Here is a 23348-nt window from a genome sequence, read left to right as displayed (position 1 = left end):
GTTTTTGGTGACAGGCTACAAACATCTGCTTTAGGCTGGCCTTCTTTTAATGAAGACTGCAGTCATAACCTTGTAAGGTCCTTGGTCAGAGGTGAGACAGAGTTGCCACTTGGACTCTTACAGCAGCAACATGTTTTAAGCTGTACTGGATTCCCACTGTACTGTGAGTTATATATACCATCTTTGTTGTGTCTTGTAGGTGTATGGCATACTATGCCTTTATGTGTTTTACTCCATGTATAAAATGTACCTGTAATTCTTTCTGGCTGTAGGCTTTTGGGTGCTAATTAGTAGAGTGATTGGGATTCTTGTTGGTAGCAACGGCAGACTAGAGGGGTTTCATGTATTCATGAAAAGCTGCTGTGTGGGGGTAGGCTTATTCCTGGGTACTTGAACCTTAGTTTTCTGCCTATTCGTGGAAGGCTAAGAAATAAACAATGTTGACTTCCATAGTTGATTTTTACGTTACAATGACTGCAGAAACTTGAAGTCTCTTTGGAATCATCTTAGGGGACTGTTCACAATACCACAGGTATAGTAAAATCATCTTCCAGTTAGTATATTTATGCTTTATTCCGATCTTTCTTTCCATAATTAAGTCTGCATTTCACACACTAGATTTATCATGCCTAGAACTTGTTCAACAGCTGATCCACCTGTAGGTAGAATTACTGGTTCTCCCCGTCCAAAACCCAAAACTTTCCAGTCACCCCTCCCCCATGCAGTTATCGCTGGTTGACCCCTGTCCCAGGGAGATTATCCCCAGCCAGACCTTGCCCTCAGCCTTGACCCCTCGTCTGTGACCTGAATTTCTGACTCCAACCACCACAAAGGACCACTGAAATCGGCTTCAAATAACGTTTTACAGTGAAAAGATCAGAGCTTTCTAGATTTATTGAGTATCTCTACTCCTAATACTATTGGTTCCTGTTGCTATCACCAAATATTAGCAGATGTGGCGTATTAAAATCTACGCACATAACTTCATGGGTATGAAATTTCATGGTTTTGCACAGCGCTCATAAATCATACATCCATGGTCACATCCTACTCAATAAACTTTGCTTATAACCACGATTGTAAGATTTGTCAGCAATAACTTTTCAAAACCACAAAATTTGATGCCCATAAAAATGTGCGTTTAGACAAAACGTGTTGCTTCAAATATGAAAGACCCAAAAAAGTCAGTGAATTATCATTGAGACTACTCAAATGCTGGGTATACAATGTACCTTTGACGTTCTGCAACATAAAGTCTGAAATACTTTCTGTAAAACTTTCGGGTTTTACTCATGAAATCTTGTGCACCAAGATCAGCCAATATATTAAGTTATAAACGTGTCCTACGATGTAGAAAAGGAAAATTGCCCCCAATCCATAAAGCTATTGGGCGTTACAACAGCCTTGCTCCTGGTCACTGCATACTCTCACCAATTTTCAACTTGGATGGACTCCTGCTTATTACATACAAAATGCATGACACTGTACTGTGAAGTAAAATTTTTATATAATGTAACATATGGTCCTACAAGGCTTAAACTGTTAGGACTGCTATGTCAAATGGTTGTAGATAAACGAAAGGAATTGACTGTAACATACACATTTTTGGAGTTAATTTAATGTTTTCTGTAACCTACGTGTAGTATCTTCAGACCAGTTACTGCGTTATCTTTTTCCAAGAAGAAGCACATTTTGAAGGCCAAACATGCAGCCCTCCCACGTACACCTATGTGTGAAGGTCACCTGTCCTTGACCAAATATAAATACCACCATTAGATATGGCCTCACATCTCTCTGCTATCTTCACAGTACCTTGTTTGTGTATGACTCTTGCTTTTGATAAAATTGTGTTCCTTTTCACAAAAAGATATTATAGGACTGTAATAGAATCTTGTTTTTTGCCTACACTTGGATAGAGAAAATCCTTGAATGTAAGATAGGAAAACAATGTTACCAACAGGTACAAGGAGAGTGATTGACAGCAAAGAAAGCAGCCAGTGTTATAGTAGGGGCATGACTTTCATGTCTGCTTAGTGTTCAAAGTTCAAATTGGGTTCTCTGTAAGTCAAGCCCTTTTCAGGTCTAATTTCACTGGTCCATAGAACACTGAGTTTTCCTTCTTAACCAATCCTGTCTCTTGTTACGTTTCACCAATCAGTAGGCAGAACTTTGAACTTGTGACCCAACCAAAAGGTCGGCTTCCTCCCTTTACCCCCGCCACAGTTGGTAATGACACAGATTTTCCACGTGCATGCACCCCACAACGGCTGATCAACCTCCCAGACTAGTTTGGTCAGTTAGAGCAACCGAGCACTTGGAAGAGTTGCTTATGCTACATATGCAGCTTGATTGAACAAAGCTCAGGTATGTCTCAGTCTCGTTTAGCTAAGTTGTTCCCAAATAACTGTATCTTAAGGACTATAGAAATTCTGTTGTTTGAAGAAAAGCCAAACCAACTAATGTAGAGGAAACAAACTGGGGGTTTTGCTGCTGCACCATTGTAGTAGAATGTGTTCGGGGAAGTTTATTTGTCGTTGTTGATACGGCTTGCTCTCTACCACTAGTGTAGTGTTTGCTTTATTTGGACTTGGTGGGTCCAGTGGGGAAAACTGTCGGTGGAGTGTCGTATCCGCCATCTTAGCCTGAGGGCGAGCAGTCGCTACTTACTACATGGGCACTCATTCTCCGTCACTTCACATGTAATTGCACTAATAGCATATTTCACACAATGTAAGTTGCTTAACTCAGTCTCAGACAAGAATGTTTCGTTTTTGTTGCTTGGCTGGATGTTTGTGTTAGGTCACTAAACTTATGAGTTCTCTCAGTTACCCTTTGTTATGTTGTCTCGAATCGATAGTTTTACAAAGGTAGAGCCGTTTTCATGAAGCAACCTTTGTTACATAATTACAGCGAAAGATTTTCTGGTCAGAAACATACTCTTATGCTCAGGTACATTCACAAATGTTACCTTTGGGTTCCTTTCTGTCACTTAGATTCATTCATACTTTCGTCGAATAGCCATCCGGTAGTATTCCCAGAAATTATGTTGTATCGTGCAAGAAGATTTGTGCAAAATTGTTCGCCATGTTTGCCAAAAAGATTGCAAGGTCTACTCCTGTACACTTCTTTTGGCCATTGTGAAGGCACGGCTTAGTGTGATTTACTAAATCCACCTTGATAAACACAAAAGAGTTGCCAGAACTGCTTCTGTGAGTGTCATAGTATACGTCTATATGGCCCAATAGAGATGTTGGTAGTTCGCCAAATACATCCGCCATTGCTCGTGTTGCCCCTGGGTAAATTTTGCATTGTTGCCGCCCTCGAACATAAGCAACGTGAGGAATTCGGGAGCAGCAGGGTGTGAGAATAACTAAAAATGAAAAGATGTGTCCATAATTATAAGTACTGACAAGGTCATGTTGAGTTCCCTCCGATAAGTCATCTTTTAAACATATGTAGGCTTTCAGACGAAGCAGTAAGAAAAGAGTCCTAAACTGGCAGCCACACTCAGACAGCGCCCGCCATTTTTAACGGACGTGGCAGTAAGCTGTAGTGCTCATGTCATACTGTGTGTTGCAGTCTATTCATTCATTAGTGAAAACGATTGAAATCCACTCTTACATTAGCTGCCGATCGTGTGACGACAAAGTCAAGTAGTCCACTCTATCTCCTGGGTCACGTTCATCTGTTTGTTTTGTATTTTGTAATTGTTTAAAGTAAATGTGCCTTGATCTCAGGTAGGCCGAGTTCACAGGAGAAGCTGGTATGGATTGTCTGCAGAAATTTCGACGTACAACAAAGCTGTTTTGGTAAAGCAAAAACTTACAATGGAATGTGGCTTGTGTGGCTATAATGTTGAAGTGTGTTTGTTGCTGCTATCCTGGCAGTCTGCCTAGATTCCAGTGAGGAGTTTAAATGCTTTAGGGAAAGATGACTTGGTTGGTTTCAAAAGCGTGGCGGATTTCGGAGAGAAAAAAAAGGGCCGACGTGGCAGGGCCATACGCCAACCGTACACGTCCATGTGTTCATAGCTTAGCAACGCAGAATCCGTCATCTGTTCGGGCAGCTCCAGACATCATCCTTTGATTCCATAGAAACACAATGTGACAAAAGCCATTGTTATCAGAAATAGCATTTGTGTCGTACAGTCAAACCTGTACAAGTGACCTCCTCTACATTATAAAGACTTAGAGAATTTTTCCCTCTGACACAAGCATAGTGACCCCCTTCCACAAATTTTAAATCAGTCCCCCGAGTGGTCTTCTTGGACAGTTTTGACTGTAATTGTATTAGATCTTCACTATCATTGAGCAAGTTAATGATTTGCCATGGATTATATGTTACTATAGTTGGATCTTATGTTCTACTAAAAAGTAAAAGACTGATTTGTACAAAGGAGCTAATGTTCTGGGTGAGTTAACTCAAGAGAGACTTGAATACAAATCAGGCAGTGTAAAAGTTGTCTTTCCAGTTTTAGGCCTTGCATTTTGACCCCACGTGTGTTCCAAGGTGACTTGCCGAGCTTAAAGGTACATGTGAATATTGTCCCATTATCTTCGATTTTTCAGCTGATTCACTTTTGACTTTTGTTTTCTTACCATGAAAATTAATGTAGCATACTCAGAGGGATACTCTATTTTTGTTTACTAACAGGTAATATCATGTTTTACCACAGCAAAATGCTTTGCTGAATCCTTGAAGGTTGGGGAGGGTGTGTAGCTGATTACAAGGGTGTGCCCATAGTTGTTTTGAATAGCAGGAAGAATGCCACACAACAGCATTTTTTATAAATGTTTGGCAACTCTTATATAATATCTCTACAACTTGCTTGAAGTTCTTGAGATCATGAACAGTCTTGTCCTTTCTGCTTTGTTATAATTAGCATGAATTGTTCCTAGTCTCATTCTTGGGGGCAGATAGATATGATTGTCCCAATACTAAGTACACTTCGAGGTAGATCATTATCAGTACAAGATGGTATTTGGTCGCTGTTCTGAAAAAAAGAATGATCATAGGAAAAGTTCTGTGAAGTGGTTTTCTGCCAAAAGTAATACTCTCTAATGATACACAACACTGAAATAACCTTTGCTTGTCAAGGATGTTAACATCAACTTTGTACAGAGTAATCTTTAGAAATAGAATCACATGCCAAAGACCTTTGTCCTTTGCATCAGAAATGTTCATAAATGACATCATCTCAATAACTTATCTTGACATGCATATTGTTGTCTCAGGTACTGTTATAGAAATCAATATGAATGTGGTCTTTGTAATGTCAAATTTCCAAAAGTCCAAACTCTTGGAGCATTTACATTTGTTCTGCATTAGACTTAACATTCTATGTCTCTCCTATTTCTTATAATGAGAAACCATCTCAAAATGGTTGATATAGGGATTGGAATACAACCTAGAGTGTACTACTGTGGATTCTAGTGGTGTTTGTCCCTGACTGTAGGGCGGCATGTGTCCCTGACCTCACAAGGGCAGACTCAAACCCCATAAGAGGCTGCACTCTAGTAGTGTTGTCTCTCTGAGGCTCATACACTGTAAGATAGTTAAAACAACTGTCAATTCTGAAACACTTAGATGGCAAAGATGTACACCAAGGTACCAGAAACTACAATTATTTCACGTAGCAGTATTTAAAACTACGCTGTTGCAAGTTTTGACGACTGTCAAAATTGCTGTGGTCTTGTAGCAATTTTGCCTTGAAATTTGCATGTTTTGTGTCAGTAGAATTAGTCACGTCTGCCTTGGAAACTGTCCCAAAATGGCATCTGCTGATGGTTGCTAAAGAACCCGGAATAATGGTAGATCAAGTGTTCTAGAGCCAGGCTAAAGATGACAGCATACAATATTTATTAGCACTATTGGCAGAGTGGTGTCCTTGTACTCTTTGATAATGCTGTGTATTGAAGATTTATTTATATATCCTCTAGTATCAATTGCTAGAGTCTGGCCATATCTTGGTGTTCACCAAATGTTGACTGGACACAGCAACAGTGCGTTATGATATGTTACAACTATTAGCTGGGGTATACTGACTTGTGTTTGGTTATATAACTGTGTTAATGTGTCATTTTGGTCACTATGGTGCATTTGATGTGATTTTAGATGCCAAAAACTGTTACATTATACGGCGACAGACTTGTATGATATTGGATATTTGTAGTTCAAGGGTAGAATAGGGTTCAAGCCTTCGGGTGGTGGTAAGAAAAGAGTGTAGAGGTGGTAAAAGTGGAATATAGATGAAAGGGGCGGTTGGAACGTGATGGTAGAAAATGAAAGTTGAATGTGGCAGCTGTTCCATGAACTTGAGCTTCATGTTGCTTTTGTTGTTCCCTCAGGTCATAAGGTGCTGCCTGTGCTTCCTGGCCAAATGCTACACAACTAAGATTGATGACCGCGCCATGACAAGAGAGTGACCAGACAACGACAAAGGTTCCAGCCCCGCCGCTTCCACCGCTTCAGCCCTATCCAAGACAGCCCTCTTTACATGCCTGTAATACGATATTGAGCTGATCACCACGCCAAGCGCTCATTGGCATTCAGAGAATACTGCACCAGAATTTCTTTGGCCAAACGTCACCTTTGCCAAGCTGCAAATTCAAGTGCAAACAGCATCACGTCTTTCCCTCCTGAACTTGGACCCTTGAATGACTGACGGGAAAATTGCTGGGTGTAGAGTCAAGTGATATTTGACTTTCTGGTGTGTGCTGGTGGCTGACGTGTCCACAGACCTGCAACCAAAGCAAGACTATCTCCAGCCGTAGTTTTCAGTGAACATCCATATTTATGCAGGCTAGGGAAGTCCTCGAGCCCAATATAATGGCCGTCAGAGATAATCGGTGGCTGACGTTAGAAGTCTGCCGCGAGTTTCAGAGGGGAACGTGCACCAGACCGGACACAGAATGCCGCTTTGCGCATCCGGGCAAGCAGGTACAGGTTGACAACGGACGTGTCGTTGCTTGCTTCGACTCTTTAAAAGTGAGTAGCTCTATACTTGTTTCCATGCTATTTGTTGCTATGCTATTGTTTTCAACAACAGTAATGCGCAATACTGCTCGATGACAACTCTAGGTCAAGTTCAACTTTAGAGAGGCACGCCGCCATTTCTAACAATAAGTTTTATTGCTGCTTTAGTCCCGCAGTAACTTTTAAAAGTCAACAGCCATTAGCCTACTACGTCTGACGGAAATTAGTCTCCAGTATCTTACCCTGCCTCTCCACATGAGAGGTGGAATAATTTTGAGACCGTTGTCAGACAGGCGCTGACCTTTGCTACGTGACTGGGTGAGTGTTATTGAGGGAGGGAGGGAGGGTGCCAGCTCTCAGAGTCTGCAACAGTTTCCATTCATCACACCAGTCGGGTACGGTCCAACTGGGGCTCTCAGGTCCCTACATCTGCTCACAAAGGAGAAATGCCACATTTGCTATGCACCCAACAAACCATAGCCCATACTTTTGGCGAGTTTATGAGCAGTCTGGGTACTGTGATAATAGATTGCCTTGTGTGATGGAAATCCCCAATTTTCAATCCCACCATTACCTTACACGCCAAAAGTAGCAGGATGAGACCAATAAAGCGAGAATTCCCCGGGGGGATGTTGTAAGAAGAAAATTCATGTTTGAAACCGATGTTTATGAACCATTGCCGCCCAGAGAAAATTGAATTTGGAGCTGGATTAGCACGTGGCGTTGGCGGTTGAGCCGACTGTTTTCAGCACATACCCAAGACAACATCCTGTATTGCCGACAATTACATGCCCCACTTGCCTGCCAGGATGCACACATCATGCACAGATCTATCACCGCCCTGCTTGGTATTCCAAGGGCTGGCAAGTCTACCTTGTGATGTACGGCTTCCAAGGGTGTCGTTATTGCTCTTGCGATCATCGGATGTAGTGCGTTACTGTCGCTTTTAGCGTGAAAAGTTGGACAAGTTGGGACTAAAAGGCGGGTAGATAATGGCTATCGCCATTATACCTCCAGACGGGAAATGCAAAAATATGTCTTGCCCGGAGAATAATCAGTATTCCGTCTGTGTGGAGGATTAAGAATCGCTACTTTACAAGGTGGTAGTGCAGATCATGGGAGAATGGTTGGAATGAAGTATGCTTTTACTGTGAACTCCTAAAGTCCACCTCAGATTTGACCTTGCCTATGCTTCAGTAACCTTCAAAAAGCGTTCCAGACTTTCAAAGTGCTTTTCGTAAAGTTGGCTTTGAACTTGATAATCTGTAATGCGAAAAGTTTGAAACAGGATGCACATATAGCAAGTATTACGATCTATGCCAACGCAGTAAAATATAAAATCTGAAAAAATTTCATATGGGAAGTGAAAGAGACCATGTCATGTCACGACCACATATGTATAATCATTTTGGGGCAATAGAGGAATTCTGCTGGCATTTTACATGTGCCAAATTTCATATGTCAGATGTAAAAAAGTCCTGTTTTTCTTGGCGCAAACAATGTTTTTCAAATGTACATGTAACAATGTGCAACGAAAACTTTTAGAGTTATCATGGAGTACAGCATCTGTCTTTCTTCATTCGCAAGTTTCAAAAAGAAGACTTTTTAAAACTGTATCACGTTGCTTCACTAGTATTTAAACCTTCAAATGGGCACAGTCAAATCATTTTCCTTGAAGTTCCATAGATTTGGGAATTATTTTTAGTATTTTTTTGTGTTGGTCTTAACTAAAGAGTGGGATATTTGTGACTCCTACTTGTGCCCAAATGGATATAAAAATGTTCGGCAGCTTTGGAAGTCTTTGATATATCTAAAGAACAAAACAGATCAGTTTATTTTGTCAAGAACAAAACCTTTTAAGTACTGTCGGTCATGGTTTTCAATACATACCAAAAGTTCAAACATCAGGAAGGATAAATCGTAGACAAACGAAGCTTCATGTACTAAAGGAAAGAAAAGGAAAGTGATTTCGATCCAGTTTAGCTCGCTGAAGAGCTTAAATGTTTCACTGAGAGACGCTATGTACTTTGTACTGCACCTGAAGGCTTAACGTCCTAAGGACTGCAACCCTTTCCGGTTAGTGTGCATGTCGGGTGAGCGACATAGCCGGGATCAAACTCACGGCTTCTAGTTCTAGAGGCAAGGTCGCTAACCACAGGACTACGCATGCTAAAGGATCATGCAGATGTTTGGTAAGAGTGATATATGGGCGGAAAACTGTGCCAGAGTAAGTCAACTTTCTGTCACACTGTATCCTCTGCGTCACACCTTATTTGCAGTTACAGCCCCGCATGTCCTTTAAACAAAACCAACCCCTTTAGAACTGCTCTGTACATCCGGTATACGGAAAGGGAGGGACTGAGAAAGCAGAAGAGAAAAGAGGTTTCTCTTTTTGAGACAAACAATAAAGGGTTTGATTGTGCAGTAGACCACAATTAACGCTATCCATTGAATTGAAAAGCGTGTTTAAGAAATGAAGTTCAAGAATATTCTTAGACATATGTTATGAACTTTATTTGTTTTAAACAAACTTTTCTGTAGATATGTGTTGTCCTACACAATGAAATGCCTGTATTATTTGTCTCAAAAACTTTTCTTTCTTTTCTCTTTTACTAATCTTATTTATAGAATTATTGTCTGATGCTAACAGGCTCATCTTAAATCTTCTTATTTTTCGAATCCTTCTTAAAGTAATAAAAAGACTGGAAGACAGTTTACTTTAAGTATTAAAATATATATGTATGAGCAGCAAATTGTATTTGAAAAAGTTATGTTTCATTGATTTGTCTGAAACTGCAAAAAGGTGTTTTTGTTCTGCCCTTTGCTCTTCTACGATTATTTGCAATGTTAACACTTAAAAGCTGTTGATTGTCTGAAGAACGTCCAAAGGGCACATGGTCATGAACTCCACTGTGTGGGAGGGAGGAGTTTCACTAGTAGTATCAAATCAAGAAAAATATTTTCTCTTGCAATTAGGCCATGTTGATTTGATTATATGGATGACATCTGCGCGTGCATCAATTTTCGCCCATTTCCAGAAATAGAATTTAGTTTTTCGACCATACTGTAAATCGCGCAAAGCAGCTACAAAATGAGCAGATATATGCCGTAAGTTGCAAAAAGATATTTCGGAAAATGGATACTAAAATAACTTATGTCGTAGAATACCAAAGTCGAAGAAGAAAATGTGAATGAACAAAAATGAAGAATCCATTAATTGGTATACCATTCTCTGTGTGTTTAGTCATTTGTTCAACCTTGTTGACCACTTACATTTCATAATGAAGGCAACTTTTTTTTGCCAAACATTTTTTTTTATTCGCACGCTCGCATCACTTCACAGAGGATCTCATCCATATAATCAAATCAACATGGCCTTATGAATCATACAAACTCTATAGATATAGATTATAATGACATTTATTGTCTGTCTGTCTGTATATACATTTTGTATATCAGGAATGGTACAGTCAACATCAGTACCGGATGTGATACTTGTGCATACTCCCACACACCTAGATAACGATCTGGTTAGATTTTTCAAACCTGGAGTATTTGCATAGTCGAAAACTTATTTCTAAGATTAGTGATAATATTCCAGATATATTGTTCATTAATTATGCTGGAAACAGTAGGAGGTATAATTGGTATTGTTTATCAGTATAATATTTGGAAAAGGGTTCGTTTGATTAAATTTATAGAAAGGCAAAGTTTTTGAAATATCTTTTCCTGGCATATGCTTGTTTATTCTTGCTTATCATTAAAAAAACATAATTAGTCGTGTAAGAATGGTTAAGTCTGAAGATTTTTTAACCCTGCACATGTCAAGACCAATTAGAATCAGGCATCCTAATCAGACATTGGCACTATAAAGGTTAAATCTTTCACATTGGTGCATGAAGTCCCCGGTACCGTTGTCCCGTTTATTTTTAGTACCAGACAGTAGGGACATACTTGTAGGGATAAAATGTATATATAGGACTGGATAAACACCAGTAAGTCTATGTACTAATATAGCCGTGTTAACCTTGGTCAGGCCGAGAGGGCACTGTGGGTTCTTGCCCTGCATCCAGAGACAAGGCTCAGTAAAATCCAGTGTGGCATATTTCCACTTAGGCTGCCACATGCAAAAGCTTTTAAACTAACCTCCCATCCTATCTACTTAATCCTGCGGTATTTTCTTAACCTTTACTGGTATTTGTAATGGAAGGGACAAAAAAAAATGTAATACAAAAGTAGGAGTGAAAACAAAGGGACAAAGGTTGACAAATTATGTATGGATTGAAAATTGTAAATTCTTCCTAGACATGTACATAATGTTTATCGTAGAATTGTCAGTAACAATACGTACTGCAGAAATCTTCTCTACAAATGGAAAAGATATAGTAGTCTGTATAAAGCAAACTCCAGCTGTCCGGGGGTTTCTCTCCCCTCCCCGTGGGTGGATAGCCGTTACAGGCGGCGAGCGGACACGGGGCTTGGTTGAAACCAGGCTAAAGATATAGCTGCAAGTTAAAGAATTATTTAGTCGACTTAACCTTCAAATTGGTAGGTTTTGCACTTTAACATATGTTTAGCCATTGCATCTTGTTTTAGGTCCAGCATGAAACCTAAGACTGTCCTGGATCTACTCCAAGAATAGTTCTTGGTCAATAGATATTCCAGAAACATTTGTGTTGGACAATGAAGGATTACTTTTCAAACATTGCATCTAAATGTTGCTGTATTGTACAAACTTTGTGTCTGCAAGGTACAGAGGTTTGCGTACTCTACCTCTTATTTTACCACATCTGGTTTAAATTCCATGGAGCCAGCAGCCCGGGTTCATGCCCGGGCCTGGACACGACTGGAAAAGAGTCGCATCGTCCTATTGGATGGGGACGTAAAGCCCGTGCCCCTGTGTATGACTATGAGGGAGCTTTAGAGCGTCCTTTCCACGTAAAAGAACCCAGCACACTTATTAAGAAGATTAGGGGTGACCCAGTCTGCTTGGCCAAAAATATGCGACAAGTAGCGAAGCTACATCGCACGGATAGCTAACCAAAAGGCATCATGCTTTGTCCTCAGTTTGAGGTTCGACAGCTTTACCTTTACCCTACAAATGCTGACGACCATAAAGTTTTGTCATTTTCCTTTTGCACTGTCAAACTGCTGCCTCAGAATCTATTATTGATGATAGCTCTGAAATCATAAGTGATTCATTATATCATATTTCATATTCTGAAAGATTCAAATGAATCACATTCATAGCACTAGCATTATGTATAATGTAAATATTGTCTCTGACATTGTCAGGTGATTAGTTAGGCATTTTTTAGGAACAGCTTTTGAATTTGTTGTTCAGTTAGTGTGTTCCTGGTAAACTTTAAAAACAAAGCGTAATCATTGTGTTTCTTCTGTGTTGTTACGCATGTATGTGGTACATCACTGTAGAAGTTGTTTTATCCAGAAATCTGTACCTTAATAACACAGTCTGATCACTCAAAGTTACATAAAGGAAAGATAAACTTGCACCCCCTATAGAGCTGACATTCTTGATCAGAAAAATTGATCTACAGCTTATCACCTCAGCTATGATCAGGAATCATAATGCAGATATTAGACAAATAAAAATCATGAAATATGAATGAACAACTTACTTTGCTTAATTGTGGAAAGAAACAATTGTTATCAGTTGAAACTGAAAAAAAATCATTCAAAATGTTCTGTCTCACTGTTACGACAACACGAAAACTTCTATCAACATTAATCCACTGGCTTATATTACATAAATCCGCCACTTTAAAAAAACAGTGGGTTTGAGAGATCTCTAGTGCAGCACCCCCCAGCAATGCACAGTTTATAAAAGGAGTGTATTAAACTGGGGATTTTGGGTTGTATATCTGTTTGGACGTATCTTTTAAGGATGGCAGAATTATGAACCCTGGTGGAATTATGTTTAACTTAGTAGATGTTAAATGTTACATTATCTCACCAATATAACAATCTGATGTTCTTAGACACCCAAAGGCATGGAGTCACCAAAGTCCCTGTTCGTTAACTTTTGGCATGCCAGTATTTTAGGAAATAGCCAAGAGGTGAAGATAGGTGGAAGCAGGGTGCGAAATACCTGGTTACACGTTGCACAGTGCAACAAGATTTCGGTTGGTGCAAGTTAATTCCAAACCCAGGTAGCGCAGTGTGCAACCTTATATTTTGATCCAAAGATCTCAATCGGAGCCCTGGAAGCTCACAAAAACACAGTGTCACTCTCATAAAATTCGATAAATCTTCAATTGAAATAAAGAAATCAACACTTTTTCTTTTTAAGCCATCCAAAACCCTTCATAGATCGTGGAATTTGAGCTGAAAAAGACGAAAACACACTGCCCTCAGCTAGACAAGATGTTGTTAGGTCAATGGGAACACAATACTATCTAATATATATTTTGAAATGTTAGTAGTATTATACGCTACATAAAAGCTTGATTTGAAGACATCGGTGAATGTTGCTGGAGCAACCTGAAATTTGGATGTGCAACCTAGCATTTGCCCTTGGTTGCAACATGGGCAACCTGGCTCAAAAAAGTATTTCGCACCCTGGGTGGAAGACAAAAGGAGGTGGGAGGGGTCGGCTGGGATCCTGTTGCTTGTGCAATCTCCTCACGTCCTGTCTGGAGCAGTGATCTGTCTGAACGACCACCTCCCCTCCCCGAAGCACAATAGCAGTAACAGAAGATGGCCTGGTTTAATTAGACTCACCATACAGCTGGTTTGGCTTTGTCCATCTAACTACTGTCTTGAAAGGAAGGCTTATTTGAATGTATGTCGTGTACAGTATAGCTACCAAAAAGGCAGCAACTCTTGCATTAACAGTCGTTAGATCCTGGCACACATGTACAGTGTATGGTAGATTCCAAAGTGATTTCTAAGAGGTATAATGTGTCTTGTAGGAGCTGAAATAGATTTGATTTAGGGCTGTGATTTGACAGTGTTGCAGCTGTAATGCACACAATTCGATCTCCCTGCTTGGTTAGCTTCTCCTTGGCTGACTTTCATGTACAGTTGGGTCTGAACATCAAATGCTAGTCCGCAACAATTTAAGTACAAAGAACATTACTTTTACCTTTGTGCTGTGTCACTGCATCGTATATATCATATCTTCATAGTAGATTCAATATCCTTTACCAAAATTTCCCCCATTATTAATGATATAGTTGAGGTTGTAGGATTGAACAAGGACAGGTTAGTTTCATACAATATGATAGAAAAAAAAGGACAAAAAGTTTCCAAGCAATTCTTTAAGCTTAAGTTTTCAAAAACTTTGCATTCATGTCTGATATTGAAAAAACTTATGTCTGCAACCGAACCACACTTGCTATGACAACTGGCTAGAATTTTCTTCACCAAATTTCAATGTCCCGTGTTTAGGATTGGCTTTATGAAATAGTCCAACTGGCAATAGATCTTATCTGGGAAAATAGAATATAGTTTATAATGGTAAGCATTTTACCAGCTCTATATTGTATATAGGCAAACCTGTACTAGTGTCCACCCCTACATTCATGTAAGAACCACCTGGCCATTGTGATCACTTTTTGGTTATGATTATTCCCATTGACACAGGAATCAAGTATCCTGTCTGTAGTTCACATACATGTAGACTGGATTTTATCGGTCCCCTGAGTGGTCTTCTTGGACAGTTCTGACTGTACTTGCAATACCTTGCATCAACATCATTGACAGACATTACTCCACATTCCCATATCCTGTTTCTGCATGTCAGTTTGCCAGATGTAAAACTGTCAGGTTAGACTGGATCGATAATATTGACCTGTCTGTGTGTGCAATATGGTCAAATAGTTTTTAATGAATGTCATTCGTGTGCAGAGATTACCATCTCTAGTGGTGAAGTTATTGAACAATTGGCTAGTCTTTGTCCGTGTGACGTGTAATCTGATACTTGCCAGATGTGCTCGAGATTCTTCAGAACTTCAGCTTTGACATAGTTGGAGAGCAGTCAGTATTGTATGCTATTGATGTGGGCAATGCTGCTTGGCAATTTTGCTTGCCAAACAACTTTTAGTACATCAACATTGAAGCATTTACAAAAAAGGGGAGACTTGGAAAAGTTTTAATTCTGCCTCGTTGAAGACTTCCCATTTGTGGTGTATCTGATCAGGGCCTGGCATCTTGTGTATGTAAACCAAAACAAGGATGTTCCCATATTTGTTTAAATATTGTGGCCCTATGAGTTAAACGGCCCCATAATTCTCCTGGTAAGAGACCCTTGACCCGTGCCCTTGGCTCAGGCCTGCTGCAGGCTCGCATTGCTCACATTGCTGAAATGTTGCGCCCCTCCCATGTTCAGTGTCCAGGCTTTTTAAGGGTCCATAACACAGCTGTTTAACTACTCCCCTGGCTGTCTGATAGGCTGGCCATGAAATGGTGCAAAAATAGTTTGAACTGCTAAACTGTTGCCAGATGTAAATAGAGACAAGTTGTTGAACTTCATAAAATATGCCATTAATGTTAAATTTCTCCTTCAAATGTGCAACTACATGATATAACATTGTCTATTAACCTTATCATAAGTATGGCATATTCATTTCACAATCATGTTAATGATAATGAAGGTTATGTTCTAACAGTAACACTGCAATCATGATGCAATGGGGTGACATGTTGAAAAGATGTTGAAACCGATAAGCTAACTTGTGATGAAACCCATGTGCAAACAATTACATTAATATGTATCTCACACAGACACCTATAATTATATATTAAATCCATTCATTTGGAAAGAGATGATAATCTTTATTCTAAGTATGATTTGTCAACAAAACCTCTTATGGAGGATGCGCAATGCTGTGATGTAGAGGAGCAACTGAGTTGAGGGGTGACACATGATGGGGGTTCTGTCTTCAACGTGGGTGGTACAATGTCCTCTAAGGTATTTGTGGTACAAACTGTGTACTATATATTGGCCTTCAGATTGACTTGTGTGGCTGGTTCAGTGTGCACTCATTATTCCTTTGCTGTGTTAGATGTTTTGCAGTGTTTTTGCCTCATGACAATGCACATAAATCCCCACCCATCCCCATGTATGCTGATCTGCCAGTCCCATCTAAATTCCTGTGCCCCAAGACCATCAGTAGTGTGTGTAGTCCAGTGGTTAGTACTGACCCTGCCTCTGGACCAAGAAGCCGTGAGTTCGAATCCCGGGTGTGTCGCTCACCGGACATGCTACTGTAAAGGGCTGCAGTCCTTAGGATGGGACGTTAAGCTGCGATCCACTGTCCATTGTGCTTGTCGAAAAGAGCTAGGGGAATTTCTGTGGCACAATGAACCTGTAAATACTGTACATATACATGTAGCTTCTGTCTTTGAGTCAAATTGACTCACAAGCATTGGAAGAATAGCTCTTCAGTGAGCTAACTGGTACGAGATCACTTTTTCACTGAAAACTGCCCCATGTATCAAGCTTACCCATCTGCTATGGCGCATCAGCCTATTATTTAAAGAAAGGTTGCCCTCCTGGGTGCATAAGCTGGGAGACATTTATCCACATCTAAAGTTAAAGGCCAAATGCAATAACTGCGATCATCCCAGTATTGAAGCTAATGAATATGACATTGAACTTTACTGCTTAGTTAACTTGAAACTTTTTATAAGGTTGCCGCCTTGGTTCAAAAGTTCATTTCAGGGGACTAGATGTCTTTGATTCAAGTTTCAATAACAGCAGTATTTAATGTCTATTACAGTTAGGTTTTGTATATGTATGGCAACATGATTAAGTGGGATATCATATGTTAGGTGTGATGGTGTCATAGATAATTCTAAGATGTTGGATGATGACAACAAGTAGGTACATTACTGTGCAAATTAGATCTTCCCCCTGGTTGTACAGTATGTAACCATAGCTGGATACCTAGTTCAAACTCAGAGCAGTCTTTTCCATAATCCTTTGAAGCTTTATGTTGTTTACTCAGTCTGGGGTAGTGAACAGCAAGATACTGGATTCATTGTTTAGCATGCAGGGTTTTGCTAGCAAAGCACCGGTTGAAAATGATCTTGCATCTGTGATACATGCAAGTTTCCATCCTTGCATATTTCAATCTGAACTTGAATGATTTGTCATTGACTTTGAGTCCAATTCCCAATACAACATGGTGCAGTGCAGATACCAGCCGTCACGTAGTACTGTGGGCTGGGTGGCGCCACTCCGCCAAACATGGAGGGGGCAGACATCATATGTCATGGTAATGCCTTTTGTGATGTCAGCATCCTAGTTCAGCCAGAATCCTTCCGTAAAAAGCTGATTTATTGAACTTTCTTCTAGAAAAAGACCAGAGCATCTGCCGATAAGCTCGCTGTTGGAATGAATTAGTTCTCTATGAATGATATGTCAATTTTCCCTGACTATGCATTTTGTAAGACTAACGGATCAGAACAATATGTTGACTCGGCACAGCTCAAAATTCTTATGACATTTGTACAGCTAGAAATGACAAAATTTGGCCAATAATTGAAATTCATATTTGAAATTTGGTTGTAACAGATTTTTCTCACATTTGCTCTTCAGTCAAAACATGTACTAGACTGACAGTCTGGCTGCCACACTGACGTATGTACCACCCGGTCGTCAGAAGATGACATGCTATAGGAAATAGCACCTCTCCACTTTCCACTGGGTCATTATCTATTACATGTTTCAGGCATCCTGGCCTGACACTTGGTATCACGTTGTCTTATGCCTGGCGCCAGGCCGTAAAAAAACGTACTTACCAACATAGCAACAGTTGCTATGCACTTAAAGTATTCTATAATGGCTCCTCGTGACAAAGAGAACATGTTGAGGCTTACTGCGAAGTGTGTGTTCATTGCTACCTTTTGTGGCACACTTTGGCATGACTACAACAACCCTTGCTTTGTTGCGTCTAATGCTCTGCTAAGGAAAGATGGCATGCTATTGAGGAAGGCGGTACAAGTTCAAGGCAAAGTGTATTGACAAAGGCAGCAGTTAAGAATCACATGCATTATTTGGTGCAGGTGGGAATGGGGTTAGTAGTACAAAATTAATGCACTATTGACAATGAAGGTGTTGAAAACACTTTTGCAAGATACAATTGAAGGGAAGACATAGTTACGCTTTTGTAGTCTGATGGCTGCCCATTCCTTTCCATGCTAAAATGCATTAAATTTTGTAAAATGCAATGTATTTTCCCCATTTCTGTCAAGCTGAGCACAAAAATATCACACAGCTGAGCACAAAAATATCACACATTAAAGTAGACTACATATTGGAACTGTTATGATCTCTGCAATGAAATTATATTGGAATGTGATTGTTTGGGCAAAAGTTGATATTACAATGTACAGATCTTTGAGTTGAATTGCATTTAATTCAAAATATCAAAACATGCACAAAACACTCTGTTATGGCAACCAAAAAACTCTTAGCATCCAGATATATACAATTTGCTTTAATTTATTTCATCCAGAATTGAAAATAATATTTAGTCTATATCTTACTACACAACTTATTTAGGCCTACTACCCATTCTTGGACAATTAGGCCACGAACTAATAGAAATGTTTTGACTTCTGTATGTCATTGAACAAAGTACAAATTTATATTGGAAATTCCTGTTAGAGAAATATTTATGGAAAATGCTGGACAGATAGGAAATTTGCCAAGTCAGAAAGTTTGTTGTTTGGTAAGCCATGGAGAGGGAGGTGTACTTTTGTTATCTCCATGTTATGGAAACCGGGTGGCCTAACAGTAGGGAAAGTTTAAACACGATGCATTGTTCTAGTGCAGGTTCATGTAAGAATATTGATAAGGCTGAGTCGGTGATTTGGCGATCCTGTCACGCTGGTTTGGCGGACTTTATTCCCGCTCGCCCTCGCAAATGACTCCTTACGTCATCCTGTCTGGGCGTTGGCGCCACGATGAAAGGACCGTCAGGAAGTTTGGTCGTGACCAGCAGGTGACCTGCACACGATACAAGCATGGCTTCAAGCTGTTCATACAGAAAGAATTGTCCGACACGTCAAAAGTTGTCACTGGATTACTTTTTCAAAGCAAATTGTCCTGATTAACTCACAGAAGGCATCCAAACCCCTCGAGAAAGGGGTTGCTTCGTAAACTTATTCCGTTGGGCAGCTATTGCAATAAAGTTATAATAGACGAGGTCACTGGTACAGGATCTACTGAAACGGATTGCTGGTGACTTGATATTGTGGAGCTAAAGTCCGTTCACAGTTGCTAAGCATCGATTTTGAAGGAACGCAGGTCTCATTTGTACTTTGCCAAAGAATACGCCCCAAAATCTATGCAGCTTGGTTCTGGTTTGGCCTATTAATAAGATTGTGAATGTTTCAATGAATTCGGAAAGCTGGAGTAATATATCTTTCCCTTAGGTACCGGCCAGACGGAGAGGGATCAATACCTTGCGCTCGGTGGTTATTAGAATTCCTCGCCGCCCCTTGCCCATCTCGTGACTGTAGCTTGCCGCACCTCCAGGTTTCATAAACAGGGTGATGAGCAATTAGGTATGCAAAGGTGGTCTCTTCATACCCTTTACGGATCAGCTCCGACTTGCTTTACATGTTAATAAGTGTTGGAGAGATGCAGGTGTGTGTGGGGGTGGGTGGGGGGCACTCACACCCAATGGAAATTTGGTCAGCATCTTCCTTCCTAGTCCCTGATGATGCCAGCTGTAGACCTTCCTAGAAACATAAAATCTGTTTCATGAGTTTCTCAAATTCCTCTGATTTAAGCCAGGCAGGAAATATCATAAACTTCAAAATATCATAAACTTCAAACGTACCGCAATCAAGTGCAGAAGTGAGATGATTTGAAGAATATTTGCTATTTCACCACAAAGAACCTTCGCTATTTCAGACAGTGTTAACTTCTGGCAGGTTTCTCCTATCAGTAATGTGTGTTCAGGTGACAAATTTGTACCTCACACCTGAAAAGAAATCCTTTTATGTAGTTCCAGGGTTGTCCTGTGAGTTCATATTGTGAACATAGAGCTGCTCGTAAAACAGTTTATGTGAGAGTGTCCATAGAGACTGTAACACATACCTTTTTATGGACCATGCACGGAGGTGTAAGAAAATTGACAACAATACCTCCTTAAGGCTGTCAAAATACTTCTTAAGAACTCTCTTCAAGAACGTCCGTCCAAAAAGCCTGCATTGAAAGGGAGATACAAACTGTTAAAACACTGTTTATGTTCACAATAAAGCATGTCCCATGCTTGACCCACCTTTTACACCAGAACTATGTACATCTCTGTAATGTTGTTGACTTTGTCCATATATAGACATTCTTTACGGCCAAACAAATCTTGACCTACTAGCAGTTACCGGTGTTTACTTACCAACAGGACCAACTTTTTTTGTAAATGTTAGAAAATAAATAAACCGGCTAAAGCAGACGTTAACACCTTTATACATTAGTCGCAGTTAATGGCCCCAAAGGGTGACACATTCCATTGTTCCCAAAGCCTCTCTAGTCACCAAGGTGTTTTGTCTAGACACCAGGTGATGCCGGCAAGGCCCCATTGTCTCCACAACAATGCCCTTCGTTTCTGTTGGGCAATTTGTTTGATAGTAGGGTAGTGACCTTATTAACTACAACCATTGTGCTAGACAGGTTGTTTATCCAGTGCAACCATCAAAGGGATATTTTTCAAAGCTTTTGTCAAGTGTTCCAGTTAAGGTGGCTAATACTTAAACAGGGTATGGGAACATTTTCTGCTAGGTTTGAAACAAAGTTGCAAATTTAACAGATGATTCAACTTTAATCTACTAAAAAAAGGAAGAACTGTTTAGTCAAAAACTAGTGGAAAGGTGTTGTTTACAAATTGGTCACATAATCTTTTTTCAACAAATAAACATTATTAACTGATAGTCAACCTTGGATAATCTTAAAACTTGCTAGGTTTGAAACAAAGTTGCAAATCTAACAGATGACAAAATCTAAAAGTTTAAGATTTAACAGATGACAAAATTTAAAAGTTGCAAATTTAACAAATGATAAAACTTATCTACTAAAAAAATGTTTCGTCAAAAATTTGTATAAAAGTTGTTGTTAACAAACTGTTCAGATTATCTTTTTTCAACAATTAAACTTTACTGATGGTAAAGTTTGGATAACCTTCAAGTGTGCAAAAGTCTGTGCATCTGTAGAAATGAAATTCAGGTCAACTTCAGGTCTGTTAGTCTGAGTTCGGCATGTTGATGCACAATCAAGGATGTAACAGAAAAAAGGTGTCTTTGATTGAATTTTTGGACAATACACCAAGTTGGCTTGGCACCGGAATTTCGGGAAAATCCCCAAATGACACCTTGTCAAGACAGTTGTGGCCCACGAATGGTGATTGAAGAGAGAACTTTTCAACTGTGTTGGCACAGAGACCTTTAATGTTGGGATGGAAACAATCAGTAGGAAATGCAGTACATCTGAAGTGACAGTAGAGACGGTTTCTTGCATTTACTCTCAATAATTTACCGTTCTTCTGGCATTCCGCTGGGATTTGCGAAAACTAAAAAAATGCCGACTTGGCAAAAGCCTGGCTCTGTCTGTCTATGATTGTCTCTGTCTAAAGTATTCGGTCTCTTGTCACGAACGCCATGTCCTGTGCCACTGGTGGGCTGCCGCTATCTCTAATAAATACCCTGACATTTACCTCTGAATCCCCTGCCAGGCATCCGACCATCTCGTAACTTCCTGAACTACCCAACGGGATGCTGCGATTGATTCTTCTAAAGTTGGATGGTTAGGATTCTCTCCCTTCTTTTGATCTGCGATATCGCAGCCCATCCGCACCTTAACAAGGCTATTACTTCTTAAGGCACATGTCTGTAACTTGAAAATAGAGGATACTATAGTCCGTGCACAATCACCCTCAGAAATGGCGAGAGATTTCAGGAGATGAAATGGAAAGGTTAGCAGAAGGTATTCAAGTTTCACAGGTGCTGTCTTGTTAGTAAGTAAGTTACTCTAGAGAATAGAGGGGAATTGATGTCATATTCATGTAATGAATTTGAGTGAAAATCTAATGGTCTCAAGTCTGCCCAACTTCTTCTTTTTCATCCAAGCTTGCCCAACTAGCTCAATATCAAAGAGCTTTTGTGATGAGGACAGAAAGCTGCATAATCACTACACCTGCAAATTCCCAGTCTCAATAACTTCCTTCTGTTTTATTCTCTTCAAGATAATTACCATTCTCAGTCAGGTTTTTCTTGAATGTCACATCTCAAATTTTTCTCCCAATCTTGATCTTGGGCATGCCAAAAAATACATCCTTTTAAATTCAATCCAAGATACAATCATGCCCTTATGCTGATGGGATGCTTATGACAACTTAAGATATGAGTCAGAATAATCAGTAAAGATCTGGAGATTACATGTTTGTTATAAAGATTGCATCATCTGCAAAACTTAAGTTATCTGCAATTTATAAATTAAGGTGTTTGGAATGTTGAATCTTTGAGGCAAATTAATAACAGTAAATTCAACAAAGAATTTTGAGACTTGACAAAGGCTTGTGGTCATGGAAAACCTGTTCTCTGTCTAAACCACAAACATTTATGTTGCCCACACAGCAAACATAGGTATCAGGTGACCATTCCGACATAGTAAGTTGTGTTTTTGTGCTTGAATTCGTTCCGAAGCTGTAGGCTATACCGTCTTGGATAATGGTCCGAGGTTTCAGCGGTCAACCAGCCTCATATCTAGTGTGCCCTGCGACCAATCAGATTGCCCCATTTTCCCACCAAAACGTGTTGCGTTCCAACTCGCTCCCATTCATCCTGTAGGTGTTCCTTTCCACGGCAAACAAGCCGGAACCACTTTCAAGTGATGACATCATGTCTACACGCAGTTGTTTTCCTACCAAAGGCTGCCACGTTGCCATGGCGATGTGCAAACAATGCTATCTGCAGCCAGGCGTTGGCTGCCCTCCCCAGGGGAGGTCAGCCGAACTTGACCTTGCTGGAGAATTATTTACAGCACATGTGGCAGCCTTTCAGCTTGTGAAATCACAACTGACTCTGCTGTAGACATGGCAGAAGTCTCAGCAGCTGAGGTTGGGACCTCAGGGAACTGACTTTGTGGACAGGTGGCTTCCTCATGCCTTTTCCTATTCATCCATGGACTGTTACTTCAACTCAACATCTTCTCAAACAAAGAACTAGTACACTGTTTGCAAGCAGTGTTGAAGACTGTTGGTGAATGCAATATTTGTATACCTAAGTACTAACTGAATTTTCGTTCAGGTTTTGTATTGTTTCACTTTATCAGTCAATCTCAATTGCACCTGAAACAGAGGGAAATTGACAAGTTACAATGTATCCAACAAAATGAAGTAATTGAT

General features: G+C 40.0%; 1 protein-coding gene and 1 long non-coding RNA gene across 22 annotated transcripts in view; one reads left to right on the top strand and one right to left on the bottom strand.

The window, feature by feature from the left end:
* The window catches only part of LOC136423492 (muscleblind-like protein 1), a 182509-nt gene that overhangs the window by 75131 nt on the left and 84030 nt on the right, over positions 1 to 23348 (top strand). For 18 of the 20 annotated variants that reach the window (XR_010753743.1, XR_010753742.1, XR_010753744.1 and 15 more), the window contains exon 2: positions 6348 to 6987. Coding sequence is in view for 16 of the 20 variants with exons in the window: in XM_066411664.1 (XP_066267761.1) it covers positions 6796 to 6987 (192 nt within the window). In the remaining 4 variants the exon portion in view is untranslated. Of the gene's footprint in view, positions 1 to 2214; positions 2365 to 4504; positions 4530 to 6347; positions 6988 to 23348 lie in introns of those variants that run through there. The other 2 variants (XM_066411662.1, XM_066411666.1) reach the window with 2 other exon arrangements.
* LOC136423496 (uncharacterized) lies at positions 18536 to 20737 on the bottom strand. 2 transcript variants are annotated; one of them, XR_010753748.1, is made up of 4 exons: positions 20349 to 20737; positions 20051 to 20158; positions 19410 to 19689; positions 18536 to 18952 (listed from the first exon to the last, which is right to left on the bottom strand). It is a non-coding gene; the product is annotated as an uncharacterized lncRNA (long non-coding RNA). The 2 variants fall into 2 exon arrangements; XR_010753747.1 differs by having other exon boundaries at positions 19410 to 20158.

Source organism: Branchiostoma lanceolatum, chromosome 17 (genome assembly GCF_035083965.1).
Source record: "Branchiostoma lanceolatum isolate klBraLanc5 chromosome 17, klBraLanc5.hap2, whole genome shotgun sequence".
Lineage (NCBI taxonomy): Eukaryota > Metazoa > Chordata > Leptocardii > Amphioxiformes > Branchiostomatidae > Branchiostoma > Branchiostoma lanceolatum.
Note: the sequence above shows the minus strand (reverse complement) of the source record. Positions and strands in the feature narration are given on the sequence as shown.